At 28.6% G+C, this 15,699-nt stretch overlaps 1 protein-coding gene across 1 annotated transcript; it reads right to left on the bottom strand.

The window, feature by feature from the left end:
- Positions 1-380: 380 nt before the first annotated feature.
- Positions 381-12,119, bottom strand: LOC145185832 (uncharacterized). The gene is made up of 4 exons (XM_090067364.1): positions 11,727-12,119; positions 7,339-7,391; positions 6,988-7,242; positions 381-5,902 (listed from the first exon to the last, which is right to left on the bottom strand). The coding sequence occupies exons 1-4, from the start codon at positions 11,759-11,761 to the stop codon at positions 519-521; spliced, it is 5,727 nt and encodes a 1,908-aa protein (XP_089923490.1). The 5' UTR covers positions 11,762-12,119; the 3' UTR covers positions 381-518.
- Between the last annotated feature and the right edge of the window lie 3,580 nt (positions 12,120-15,699).

A 15,699-nucleotide genomic window follows, 5' to 3' on the forward strand; every position in this document is an offset into this window, starting at 1 on the left:
GCTAAAATGCATTTATATATATATATATATATATATATATATATATATATATATATATATATATACATAAATGCATATATACATACATACCTACAAACATACATACATACATACATACATACATACATACATACATACATACATACATACATACATACATACATACATACATACATACATACATACATACATACATACATACATACATACATACATACATACATACATACATACATACATACATACATACATACATACATACATACATACATACATACATACATACACAGCATAGATTTTTTTGTACTCAAAGTTGATGGATGATTGTTACCTAAAATATCAGTTTGTGTTTTCTCAACAACATAAATAATTAAAAACATCGTTAAACTTTCCCGTTCCACTCAAGCCGTTTTATAATAAATTAATAATAGATTAATTAAATTGATGATTAATTGATAAATTCCTTAAATATCAGTTCATGTCTTTTCAAAAAGATAAAAATTTTTTGCAACTTTATATTAGTTTCCCATTCCACTCAAACAGTTAGCTATATTACTTTTTGCTTCAAATGTTGATGGATGATTGATACCTAAAATATCAGTTCTTACTTTTTCAACTTGATAATACCTTTTTAAAGCTTCATTATATTTTTTCATTCCAAACAAACAGTTTGCTATATTATTATTTGTATCCAATGTTGATGGATGATTGATGCCTAAAATATCAGAACGCATTTTTTCAACTTCATAGTAAATTTTTAAAGCTTCATCATATTTCCTCATTCCATACAAACAGTTTGCTATATTATTCTTTGTAGCTAAAGTTGATGGATGATTTTCACCAAAAATAACAGTTTGTATTTTATCAACTTGATAATAAATATTTACAGCTTCATTATATTTGCCTTTATTAGACAAACAGTTTGCTATATTATTTTTTGTACCCAATGTTGATGGATGGTTAATTCCTAAAACATCAGTTTGTATTTTATCAACATGATAATAAATTTCTAAAGCTTCATTATATTTTCCCATTCCACTCAAGCAGATTGCTATATCATTTTTTGTACTCAATGTTGATGGATGATTTATACCTAAAATATCAGTTCGTTTTAGTTCAACTTGATAATAAATTTCAAAAGCTTCATTATATTTTCCCAATCCATACAAACAGTTTGCTATATTATTTTTTGTATCCAATGTTGATGGATGATTAATTCCTAAAAAACTTGCTTGTATTTCATCAATTGGATGATAAATTTCTAAAGCTTCATTATATTTTCCCATTCCACTCAAACAGATTGCTATGTCAATTTTTGTACTCAATGTTGATGGATGATAAATACCTAAAATATTAGTTCGTATTTTTTCAACTTGATACAAAATTTTCAATGCTTCATTATATTTTCCTAATCCATACAAACAGTTTGCTTTATTATTTTTTGTATCCAATGTTGATGGATGATTGATACCTAAAACTTCAGTTCGTAATTTCTCAACTTGATAAGAAATATCTAAAGCTTCATAATATTTTCCCAATCCATACAAACAGTTAACTATATTATTTTTTGTTTCCAATGTTGATGGATGATTGAAACCTAAAATATCAGTTCGCATTTTTTCAATTTGATAATATAATTTTAAAGCGTCATTATATATTCCCATTCCATAGAAACAGTTTGCTATATTATTTTTTGTAGCCAAAGTTGATGGATGATTGTTATCTAAAATATCAGTTTGCATTTTATCAACTTGATAATAAACATCTATAGCTTTATTATATTTTCCCATATTCAATAAACAATTTGCTAAGTTATTTTTTGTACCCAATGTTGATGGATGATTGATTCCTAAAATATCAGTTTGTGCTTTATCAACCGTATAAAAAATTTCTAAAGCTTCAATATATTTTCCCATTCCACTCAAACAAATTGCTAAATCATTTTTTGTACTCAATGTTGAAGGATGATTGTTACCTAATTTGTAAGCTCGTATTATTTCAACTTCATAATACATTTTTAAAGCTTCATTATATTTTCCCAATCCATACAAACAGTTTGCTACATTATTTTTTATATCCAATGTTGATGGATGACTATTTCCTAAAATATCAGTTTGTATTTTTTCAACTTGATAATACATTTTTAAAGCTTCATTATATTTTCCGATTCCATACAAACAATTTGCTATATTGATTTTTCTAGCTATTGTTGATGGATTATTGTTACCTAAAGTATCCGTCTGTAATTTATCAACATGATAATAAACTTCCATGCTTTCATTATATTTTCCCATATCTTTCAAACATGCTGCTATATTATATTCTGTAAGCAATCTTGCTGGATGATTTATTCCAAAGACATCAACTTGTATTTTGTAAACTTGATAATAGATTTTTAAAGCTTCATTATACATTCGCATATTCGACAAGCAGTTTGCTATATTATTTTTTGTGGCCAATGTTGATCGATGACTGTTACCTAAGATATCAGTTTGTATTTTATCAACTTGATAATAAATTTCCACAGCGTTATTATATTTTCCAATTGCATACAAACAGTTTGCCATGTTAATTTTTGTAACTACTGTTGATGGATGAATGATATGTAAAACCTCACTTTTTAACTTTTCAACTTGATGATAAATTTCTAAAGCTTCTTTGTATTTTCCTATTCCGCTCAAACAGTTTGCTATATTATTTTTAGTATTCAAAGTTGATAGATGATTGATACCAAAAATTTTAGTTTTTTTTTTTTCGATGTGATAATACATTTTTAAAGCATTATCAAAATTTCCCATTGCATAAAAACAGTTTGCTATGTTGTTTTTTGTAGCAAGAGTTGATGGATGATTGTTACCTAAAATATCACGTTGTATTTTATCAACTTGATGATAAATTTTTAAAGCTTCATTATATTTTCTTTTTCCATACAGACAGTTTCCTATATTACTTTTTGTATCCAATATTGATGTATGATTGATACCTGAAATATCAATTTGCATTTTATCAACTTGAAGAGAAATTTTTAAAGCTTCATTATATTTTCCCATTCTACTTAAACAGCTTGCTATATCATTTTTTGTATCAAATGTTGATGGATGATTGATGCCAAAAATATCAGTTTGTATTTTTTCAACCTGATATAAAGTTTCTAAAGCTTGATTATATTTTCCAATTCCACACAAACTGTTTGCTATATTTTTTTTTGTATCCAATGTTGATGGATGATTGATACCTAAACTATTAGTCCGTTGTTTTTCAACATGATAATACATATTTAATGCATCATTATATTTTCCCATTCCGTAAAAACAGTTTGCTATATTATTTTTTGTACTCAATGTTGATGGATGATTGCTCCCTAAAATATCAGTTTGCATTTTATTAACTTGATAATAAATTTCTACAGATTCATTGAGTTTTCCCATATTTGACAAACAGTTTGCTATGTTATTTTTTGTACCCAATGTTGATGGATGGTTGATTCCTAAAACATCAGTTTGTATTTTATCAACATGATAATAAATTTCTAAAGCTTCATTATACTTTCCCATTCCACTCAAGCAGATTGCTATATCATTTTTTGTACTCAATGTTGATGGATGATTGATACCTAAAATATCAGTTCGTATTTTTTCAACTTGATAATATAATTTTAAAGCGTCATTATATTTTCCCGATCCATACAAACAGTTTGCTATATTAGTTTTTGTATCCAATGTTGATGGATGATTGATTCCGAAAGTATCAGTTTGTATTTTATCAACTTGATAAGAAATTTCTACAGCTTCATTATGTTTTCCCATATCACTCAAGCAGATTGCAATACTATTTTTTGTATCCAATGTTGACGGATGGTTGATTCCTAAAATATCAGTTTGTATTTTATCAACTTGATAATAAATTTCTACAGCTTCATTAAATTTCCCCATTCCACTCAAACAGTTTGCTATATTATTTTTTGTATTTAATGTTGATGGATTGATACCAAAAATATCAGTTCTTACTTTTTCAACTTGATAATAAATTTTTAAAGCTTTTTTGTATTTTCCTATTCCATACAAACAGGCTGCTATATTATTCTTTGTAGACAATGTTGCTGGATGAGTGTTACCTAAAATATCAGTTTGTATTTTATCAACTTGATAATAAATTTCTAAAGCTTCATTATACTTTGCCATTCCATACAAACAGTTCGCTTTATTGTTTTTTGCATCTAATGTTAAAGGATTATTGATACCTAAAATATCAGTTCGTATTTTTTCAATCTTATAATAAATTTCTAAAGCTTCATTATATTTTCCTAACCCATATAAACAATTTGCTATATTATTTTTTGTATCCAATATTGATGGATGATTGATTCCTAAAATATTAGTTTGTATTTTTTCTACTTGATAAGAAATTTCTAAAGCTTCATTATATTTTCCCATATTTCTCAAACAATTTGCTATATTATTTTTTGTACCCAAGGTTGATGGATGGTTGATTCCTAAGATACCACTTTTTAATTCATTAACTTCATAATAAATTTCTAGAGCGTCGTTATATTTTCCAATTTCATTTAAACATCTTGCTATATTATGTTTTGTATCTAAAGTTATATGATTCTCAGCTCCATAAGTTTTTGTGTTGAAGTTTTGAATAGCATCAAGAATGTTTAATGCTTCTTGAAAGAAACCTTTATTTGATAAGAAACGTCGGATAATCCAAAACTGTTGATGGAACACATGACACATCTTTGGTTTGTTGATGCGAAACATATGGATAAAATGGTTATAGAAGTGCTTTCCATCGTCTACGTGTTCCTTTACATCTTCCAATTGTAATCTTAGAAAGTTGACCATGTTTTTGTTGCATATTTTTGTGATTTTTTTGCGTTTTTGATAACATTTACACGCTAACTGTGTCATTTCGTGCATTGCATACCTGTCATTGCCGTCATTGAAACGATCAAGCAAAGAATAATTGACTAATAATCTGATTGCTTGGTTTATTAAAAATTCGTCGTTTATTTGCAGGTGCTTTGAAATACCGTGAATAAACGTGTTTGTAATGTGTTGACCATCGCAATACGATAAATGGTTTAAAATTTCCACTGATTTTTCATTCGATGTTTCTATTTTGTTTAATACTATGTTAATTGATTTTATTGCAGACTTTGTTTCCGCTTCGGTGAGGATTTCTTGCTCGAGCATTTCAACGGGATGCGATCGAAAAAGATCTAGATATTCCTGCAAAGAAACGCTGTTATTGTTTATATAGAGAATAGCTTGATTAATGGCGAATGGATGATATTGAAGCACTTCGGCTATTTCTTTTAGCTTTTCTTCATCGTTTGTAAATATTTGGTTAATATTTCTTTTTATGAAAAGAAATGCATTTTGAGGCGAGAAAGAATTAATTTGCACTTGATTAACATCGGTAGACCATGATTTCCATTGCGATATTACCAAAGTAAATGCATTTTTTTTATTTGAAACATATTTTTTTAAATTCTTCACACTCTCATTATCAATGTTATCGAAGATGAATAACGTTTTTTCTCTTTCGAAATAGTGATGTACTTTTCTACACACTACTTCAATATCGAACGGATCGCCTTCTGAATCTTTTACGTTTACCCCTAGTTGGTGACAGAGATTAGTCATACAAACTTGTACTTTGTCAATTGATGCATCCACCCACACAATGCTTGCAAAATGCTCGCTATAAGTTGCTGCATATTTTCTAGCGAGCTGAGTCTTTCCTACTCCAGACATTCCAGTTAAAACCGTGATTGATTTACCCGAATTGCTTGTTTCGCAAACATGTTTGTGAATTTGATTAAGTTCATCGTCACGCGAAAAGAAAGCTTTTGTCGGTGGTAGGACACCGAAAACGGAGTGTCGTGATATTAATTCTTAAATACAAAAAAAATAAATATTTTTAAACACTCGAAGACTTTGTTTAGAAATTATTTGTGAAGCGCTCACCATTTCCCTGTAATCAGCTTTTGTTTTTGAGAGGACAAATATGAATAGTATGATGATGATGATGATGATGATGATGATGATGATGATGATGATGATGATGATGATGATGATGATGATGATGATGATGATGATGATGATGATAATGATGATGATGATGATGATGATGATGATGATGATGATGATGATGATGATGATGATGATGATGATGATGATGATGATGATGATGATGATGATGATGATGATGATGATGATGATGATGATGACGATGATGATGATGATGATATCATGATGATAGTATGATAATTTTATTGCTTGATTTAAAAGACGATTAAACCGATGAGTTATTGAAAAAGAATTTTGCTGATTGCTGAATGTAATTTTTGAAGCACATGCTATCATCATGGTAAATATTTTATATATAAATTTGTTTTACTTCAAATCTATCACAAATAACAAACGCTATTAAGAACAATTGCTGTTTTTTATTTAAAAAAGTATTAGGTGGGGTAGGGGTGAAGTAGTGCACATTAGGCATCGCTGTTTGGTTATCCGATATTTTACGATTAATAAAAATTAAATAAAAGTTTCAGTATAAGTTATTTAAGATAACTCTAATTTAAAATAATTTGTATAATTTAAACATGCAAATATACAGGATTTTAGAAAAAAATTACGATACCTCACAAACCTTTTGTCATTTTTTTTTTCAAGAAATTGCGCAGATTTGCTATTCGATTAAGACTGATTTCATTCAAATTTAAATTACAATTTTCCAAATAAATGTAAACATGTCACACTCAAAACCTGGCAGTGTTTTAAACGCATAAATGGTTCTATTTTAAAAACTTCAGAATATTAGATTTATTATAAATAACTTATACAAAAAATTTTATTTTAATCATTATTAATCGTTGGCAAGTATTTCACTGGCATCTTTAAAAACTATTTAACAACAGCCGAAAAACTCCGCATGAGGGGGGCATGAAAAGCTATTGATTCTCGAAATACCTACTTCGTTCGCACTCACTGACCAAATCCTTTCGTTTGCATAAAAGTAATCCAGCTTTCATATCTCGCCATTGTTTTGTTGGATTATCCTTACGCCATTGGTTTATAATTTGCATAGTTTGCTCTCGCGTAGTTTCAAATTCTTCTTTTACGTTATCGATTGCTGAGTCATCAACCAAAAGACATCGAGCAAACTTTTGCCAATCATAAGTCAGCAAATCAGCAAGTGTTGTAAATAGATCTTGTGGAAATTTTTCAACTGAGAAAAAAGGCTTTTTTTAAAAAAAAAATTGAAAGTCGGTCTCATAGGGGAAACTTAAAGAATTAATATAATTATAATAATTAATATAATTACCCTTTATATCGTCGAACTCGTTCCCCATAACAACTTCGTCTTTTATAGTCGTCCTACGAAAAAGAAGTCCGTTATTTGTAACGATAAAGTTAAATAAAACGCTCTTATATACTGCAATTTACTTTCGCGGTTAATAACTTATCATCTAGGGTGGAATGCAAGAACCGAACTTGAGTCAAGTTCGACTTGAAATCTCAAGTTCGACTTTGTCAAGTCAGACTTGAAAAATTGACTTGAGCGAATGCGTAAACGAGACTTGAAAATTTCAAGCTCGTGCTTGAGAAAGTCGAACTTGAAAAATAGTCGAGGCGTTGAATTTAGGGCGTTTATCGGAAAATGCACTTCGCAACCAATAGCGGTAATGGATTTTTTTTAACGGGAAAAACCTTTTACTGAAACAAATTCCGTGTAATGATATTTGTATAATATACGATTAAATAAAAAGTTAATAACAGTAAAAAAAAAAAGTTCTTGCTATGTATTTTACATCAGAAAAATAAATTCATCTTGGCACTTTCAGTTCCAAATCCTAAGTTGTTGGTAAACAACGGTTGGTCATATGTACCACTTAAGTGATCAAGACAATTTCTCTTGATTTCTCCATTTTAACAGATTCCATTTGAATTAAAATACATGCAAATGTTCTAGAAAATGCAGAATCTTATTTTGACGCTTTTTGGGGATGATACTATACTACAATGTATTTTTATTTATCTTTTTACTAATACTTTAATGAAAATAATGGTTTTTTTTTTTAAAATACTGAGAAAATTACTTTAAACAAAATTAGTTTTCTCAATACTAATACTACATAATACTATGTGTGTATATATATATATATATATATATATATATATATATATATATATATATATATATATATATATATATATATATATATATATATATATATATATACACCATTTACATATGTAAGTCAATAGAGATCACATATGGAGACAGGTCTTCTGAAATTATTGGGCAACTTATAGAAATAGAAAAGAAAACTTTTAAAAACTATTGATAGCATCTTGCTCATTAACACATGAAAAAGAACAAAGTTTAACGTTAAACAAAAATCTCTTAATAAAAAAAAAATACAAAAAAGCAATATAATGAAATTCATGATCTTGATAAAGAACTAATGCAAAAACAAATAGAAATAGATAATATAAAAAAAAACTCTCTCCAGAAAAAGCAACAATACAAACAAAACTTTGTGAAAATTTTCACAGTTAAAATTTTCACAAAGTTTTAAAAAAGCAACACAACGAATTATTCTATGTGAGGATTATTATTTTCAAAGAATATCAGATCCAAATTGTTTTTGGAATGTTTTAATTTATCACTTTATTTTTTAGTGAAATTGTTTTTTTCATATATAATACTATTTTGAAATATAAAATGTAATTCTTTTGAAATAATATGTAGTATAAATATTTGAAAATAATGTTTTTGTTATTAGACCCTTTATCCATTATCATACACAATTTTTTTTAAAAAAAATTAAGTCTGAAATTTGACTTTTGCTTTGTTTCTGCAAAAATGTCTTTAGTGAATGCTTTAGCACCACATTCTTCATTGCTATTGTGTATTTCATTGCCTCCACAATAATCATTTTGTAGAAGGGCAATGTTGTGAAGCACAAAACAGGATATTATTATAGCTATGGAATTTTGCAGTTTTGTTCCTAAGGGAATGTTAAGACAAGGGTATTGTTTTTTTTTGATATACCAAAACAATATTCAACAACAACATTCAACATGTGTGTACTTCTCAAGTTGTAATTGTATCTGATTTCATTTTCATTTTTGGGTTAGAAAAAGGTGTCATTAAATATTGTTTATAAGGATAGCCAGAATCACCTGAAACATGAACAACATTCAAAAAAAAATCCCTTTTTGTTTCGGTAAAAAAAGGGATTTTTTGAATTTGGTAAAATCTAAATAATGGTTGATAAATATAAATATTTTCTTTATCTAAGAAAAGTTTGAAGTTTGTATGAAATAGCAAAATCAGATATCCATGAAAACTTATAATCACTTTTGCTGAATTATCAAAGAATCAGCTTCTGTTGGAAACTTTATGTACTGATATCTTTTGTTAGCCATTCGAATTGAAATGTTCTAAACCACTGGACAAACAGTTGAGTTTCAGCTCTTCCAAACCTTCTATTATTCTCTAAATGAGTTTATTTATTGTTATAATCATTTGTTGGTATAAAATGTTGTTATTTAAAAACGTAATGTAAAATCTACAATAAGAAGGTGCCATTTTCTGATACCGTTTCTTGAATATCTACTCACTTGGAATGAACCAGTAGCATAAAACCGAAATGCAATAGCCAGTTGTTGTACAGTTGAAAGAGGGGCACCCTTGATTGTTAACATTGTTGTTAATAATGTCATTAGCTAATAATAAAAAGGTTTTTTTTGAAAAATCTGTAGCACCTTTTAAATTCTATACCGTGGTAAACTTCTAAAGGATTAGCTCTGTCAATAATAAACCTTGGTATGTGACTTGGCTTATTTTTTCTTCTTCTTCTTCTAAAATTCAGCTCATACCGATTCATTTTTGAACATTTAAAAAAAAGTTTTTTTAATACTTCATGTAATTGTAACTACTTCTCATGAACTCTCTTTTACTCCTTTTACACGTATCACCTCTTTGTATAACTGCAACTATTTATTACTAAATGGAATTTACTTTTATACTGTATCACAAAAATGTGCCTTAATCAACAGCCTTTTATAATGCTAGGATGTTCGACATTTCAAAAAGCTAATAAACATTTCTAATGGCATCAAAATATGACATGTTGAATCATTACATACGAGTTACAGGATGTTTTAAAAGACACACGTTTTCGCAATGTTAATATTCAGTTTTCTGTAATGAATTCATTTAAAAATATACTTTCACAATGTAACCTTCTAAATTAATTAGGTGAATATGCCCAAGTAACTACTTTTGCTTGTTAAAAACTCATTTTCTTACTTGCAAAGGTTGTAATAAGTTATATAGTAATAGTAAAGTTTTGTTACGCATCAGCAAAATGATAATGGCGGTCTGTTTTTTTTTTTTCAAGTTTGGTTTCAAGATTGGTCTGGAGCAGACTTGAAAAAATGACTTGAAAATTCAAAAATTCTCGTTTTTCAAGTCTGACTTCAGTTCAAGTTCGCTTCTTGCATTCCGTTCAAGTCAGACTTGAGATTTGAAGTCTGACTTGAAATTTCAAGTTGGGTTCTTGCATTCGGAAGGAATTTTTGCTCTCTCAAGTCTGGTTTGAAGTCAGACTTGAAAAAGGTCTATTTTTAGCGGTTTTCAAGTCTGACTTGAGTTGAAGTTCGCTTTGTGCATTCGCTCAAGTCGCACTTTAGGTTTGAAGTTCGACTTCAAATTTGAAGTTCGGTTCTTGCATTCCACCCCTAATTTACGTGCTCCATTCCTTTAACACGAGCTTTTTTAATGGAAGTTCTGCTGTAATTATTTGGATGTCTTATGCCTTTTTTCCTCTTTTTATTTCGCGTTGATGAACTGATTGTTAGAACTCACTTCGTCTAAATTTGTTTTACCTTCCGACTTGTACTTTAAAAGAGCAGTTTACTAAAACTTCATGAAGTCGTTCATTTTCAGCAAAGAAATAGATTTTCTGCAATAAAAGGAATGAGTGAGAAAGAAACCTAATGAAGGAATGACAGGGAGAAAATCTATTTCAAAAATAGGAAAGCACAGAGTATACGCAAATTATATCACAGGGTTTGTGCTATTTCCCTTAGTTCGTTTATGAGTTGAATTCAAACATAACCTCAGTTTTTCGATATTCGGTAAAATATCAAGCAAAAAACATTTGTAATTTAATGGCAAGTCTTGGGATTTTTTTAAAATTTTCTTTGTTATTTTTGTTGATAGAACTTAGTAGATTTATCAACTGTTTATTTAAAGATTAAAACTAAACCTTGTAAATATGTAACTTGTGATAATTGCTATTGGATTTGAAAAACTCTACGCTGAAAATTCGTGAGGAAAATGAGCACTAGCCAATATTCCATATCTCCAATCGAAAAGTAATTACAGAATTTTTTTGGCAATGCTTCTCCTCAATAAGATGAGTAGAGTAACGTAATATATTCTTTCAAAATTGAATAGATTTTGCAGCCTCTTTTTCATACAATTAAAGAAGCTTTCTCTGAAACTGTTTTCTGATATTATATTTCCGATTTTTAATCTCTAATAATGAAGTTCTGATATTCATTTACAAAATTTGTTATCATTTATTCACTTCTGCAAAATCATTTTTTTCTTCTACTTTTACCGGTTTTTCTAACAGTGAAACTTAAAATTATAAAGAACAAGCGACAAAAGTAGAACAAAAATAGATGACGTACCGGTTCATTTCTTGCTCTAGTGCCTCCATTTCCATTATTGCAAATATTCTTTTCTGCAATCTTTAAACAAACAGGTGGTTGATGGACAAAACCTATGCTTTTTTTTACAGTTTTTCTTGAACTTACAGATACTGGTATGTTGAAGATTTTAAAATTGAAACTTAAATCTCAAGCAACGAATCATAGAAAATAAAAAACAAAACAACAAAACCATCAAATCAATAAAAAGTTTGAATTATTTTGGTAGATTGAAGAATTCCCAAACGAGATCTGCGATGATCCAAACTGAGATCAGTGTGGTCGAGTTTTTGTTGTTAAATCTTCACTTTCAAAAGTTTTGAGAAAATAATTTCTCTTGCATTAAGGTTAAACTCAGTTATTTGTTTTTAAATTGGTGTCAGTTTTTTTTAATTCATGAGGCAATGGTCGTCGATAAGATTAAGTCTTAATCATATAATCGGACATGCACAAATATTAGGATCGAATCACACGATAAAAGCGCAAAAACGTGTAAAAAGAGATTTACTGAGCAAAAAAACTTTTCACCACAAAGTAGTGAAGAAATCGATTTGGAAACTTCATATTTATACGGTTTTGTAATTTAAGTTAGTTGCTTATTATATTGTTAACTAACATCAACATTAGCTTTTTTCTGTAAATAACAAATAAAAACGACTCCTGATTAGTTATTATTACTTTGTGACTTTTTTTTCACCGAAACAACAGCTATCGCACGGTGTTTATGATCATCGAAAATATGGTCACCTAAAATATGGTCATCTAAAAGACAGTTAATTAGTAGACAATAAGGAGTAGTAGAAAAATAACGTAGAACAAAGACGTTTTATATAAATAGAACTTAAACTTTATATTTTGCAACGGTTTTTAAAAATTTAACTAAAAAAAACTTTAGAAAAAACGTTTTCGTATTTTTCAATGACGTCATACTATTTTAGGTGTTAAAAATATGGTGGCGTGATAAGAGATGATTTAATGTGATGTTGAGATCTAGTCTAAGTGATGGTGGTGAATGAGGTGCAAAATTAAAACTGGGCAAAGTTTGTGATAAACATTGAAAAAATTGTGCGCATGTTTGAATTTTAGTCTTTGGTGCATAAAAAACTTATCATGATCAATCATAAAATCAGGGGGGAAGTGAGGGGGAGAATATCGAGTAGCGCAGTTTTATTTTCGGCTTCTATTTCATTTCAATAAAACTGCCTGCTGATGTGAAATTCTCCCGTTTTCGACGATTTTCTGAGATTCCTTCGAAGTTTTTTTGTTCAAAGCTGTGAACCCGTAAATATATCATTTTATTGCGAAGAAACGTACAGTGACCGGGGGTTGATACCGCAATTGTCAATTACTGTAAATTACGTAGCATGGCTTTTTAGTTGGTTCAAAAGTCTCTTTGACTGTTCCAATTGTAAAGTTTTTAGTCTTTCTGTCAAAAGTTGACATGAATGGCCACACCAACATTGAACAATTGACTGGCCTCTCACCAACATTGAACAATTTCGCTGTCTTTCTGATGGATACAGTAGAATTCTTTTCAGCATGCTTTTTAACTTTTTTGTTCACTGGAGATGGCATTTTTGCTCTCTCAGCACTGTCACGTTTTTTCACTTTGCAAAATGTAATTTTAGACACTCCAGAAACACGAATCACTTCACGTGCATGCAAACCCGCGTGAATCAAATTTAAAGCTTCGGTTCTTTTAGCTTCGATTGTAAGGGTGGAATGCAAGAACCGAACTTGAGTCAAGTTCGACTTGAAATCTCAAGTTCGACTTTGTCAAGTCAGACTTGAAAAATTGACTTGAGCGAATGCGTAAACGAGACTTGAAAATTTCAAGCTCGTGCTTGAGAAAGTCGAACTTGAAAAATAGTCGAGGCGTTGAATTTAGGGCGTTTATCGGAAAATGCACTTCGCAACCAATAGCGGTAATGGATTTTTTTTAACGGGAAAAACCTTTTACTGAAACAAATTCCGTGTAATGATATTTGTATAATATACGATTAAATAAAAAGTTAATAACAGTAAAAAAAAAAAAGTTCTTGCTATGTATTTTACATCAGAAAAATAAATTCATCTTGGCACTTTCAGTTCCAAATCCTAAGTTGTTGGTAAACAACGGTTGGTCATATGTACCACTTAAGTGATCAAGACAATTTCTCTTGATTTCTCCATTTTAACAGATTCCATTTGAATTAAAATACATGCAAATGTTCTAGAAAATGCAGAATCTTATTTTGACGCTTTTTGGGGATGATACTATACTACAATGTATTTTTATTTATCTTTTTACTAATACTTTAATGAAAATAATGGTTTTTTTTTAAAAATACTGAGAAAATTACTTTAAACAAAATTAGTTTTCTCAATACTAATACTACATAATACTATGTGTGTGTGTGTATATATATATATATATATATATATATATATATATATATATATATATATATATATATATATATATATACACCATTTACATATGTAAGTCAATAGAGATCACATATGGAGACAGGTTTTCTGAAATTATTGGGCCACTTATAGAAACAGAAAAGAAAACTTTTAAAAACCATTGATAGCATCTTGCTCATTAACACATGAAAAAGAACAAAGTTTAACGTTAAACAAAAATCTCTTAATAAAAAAAAATACAAAAAAGCAATATAATGAAATTCATGATCTTGATAAAGAACTAATGCAAAAACAAATAGAAATAGATGATATAAAAAAAAAACTCTCTCCAGAAAAAGCAACAATACAAACAAAACTTTGTGAAAATTTTCACAGTTAAAATTTTCACAAAGTTTTAAAAAAGCAACACAACAGAATTATTCTATGTGAGGATTATTTTTTTCTAACAATATCAGATCCAAATTGCTTTTGGAATGTTTTAATTTATCACTTTATTTATTAGTGAAATTGTTTTTTTCATATATAATACTATTTTGAAATATAAAATGTAATTCTTTTGAAATAATATGTAGTATAAATATTTGAAAATAATGTTTTTGTTATTAGACCCTTTATCCATTATCATACACAATTTTTTTTAAAAAAAATTTAGTCTGAAATTTGACTTTTGCTTTGTTTCTGCAAAAATGTCTTTAGTGAATGCTTTAGCACCACATTCTTCATTGCTATTGTGTATTTCATTGCCTCCACAATAATCATTTTGTAGAAGGGCAATGTTGTGAAGCACAAAACAGGATATTATTATAGCTATGGAATTTTGCAGTTTTGTTCCTAAGGGAATGTTAAGACAAGGGTATTGTTTTTTTTTGATATACCAAAACAATATTCAACAACAACATTCAACATGTGTGTACTTCTCAAGTTGTAATTGTATCTGATTTCATTTTCATTTTTGGGTTAGAAAAAGGTGTCATTAAATATTGTTTATAAGGATAGCCAGAATCACCTGAAACATGAACAACATTCAAAAAAAAATCCCTTTTTGTTTCGGTAAAAAAAGGGATTTTTTGAATTTGGTAAAATCTAAATAATGGTTGATAAATATAAATATTTTCTTTATCTAAGAAAAGTTTGAAGTTTGTATGAAATAGCAAAATCAGATATCCATGAAAACTTATAATCACTTTTGCTGAATTATCAAAGAATCAGCTTCTGTTGGAAACTTTATGTACTGATATCTTTTGTTAGCCATTCGAATTGAAATGTTCTAAACCACTGGACAAACAGTTGAGTTTCAGCTCTTCCAAACCTTCTATTATTCTCTAAATGAGTTTATTTATTGTTATAATCATTTGTTGGTATAAAATGTTGTTATTTAAAAACGTAATGTAAAATCTACAATAAGAAGGTGCCATTTTCTGATACCGTTTCTTGAATATCTACTCACTTGGAATGAACCAGTAGCATAAAACCGAAATGCAATAGCCAGTTGTTGTACAGTTGAAAGAGGGGCACCCTTGATTGTTAACATTGTTGTTAATAATGT

This window comes from Hydra viridissima, unplaced genomic scaffold (assembly GCF_058129835.1).
Source record: "Hydra viridissima isolate aposymbiotic clone 2 unplaced genomic scaffold, HvirCarnegie_v1 scaffold_11, whole genome shotgun sequence".
Taxonomy (NCBI): Eukaryota; Metazoa; Cnidaria; class Hydrozoa; order Anthoathecata; family Hydridae; genus Hydra; species Hydra viridissima.

Bases quoted from the DNA above. Each gene is read 5' to 3' on its own strand.
- LOC145185832 (XM_090067364.1), bottom strand. From the start codon at position 11,761: ATGGAAATGGAGGCACTAGAGCAAGAAATGAACCG. The intron at 7,243-7,338 runs GTAATTATATTA...CTTTTTTCTCAG, and splicing joins CGAGTTCGACGATATAAAGG to TTGAAAAATTTCCACAAGAT. The intron at 5,903-6,987 runs GTAGGTATTTCG...TTTGTATTTAAG, and splicing joins GGTCAGTGAGTGCGAACGAA to AATTAATATCACGACACTCC.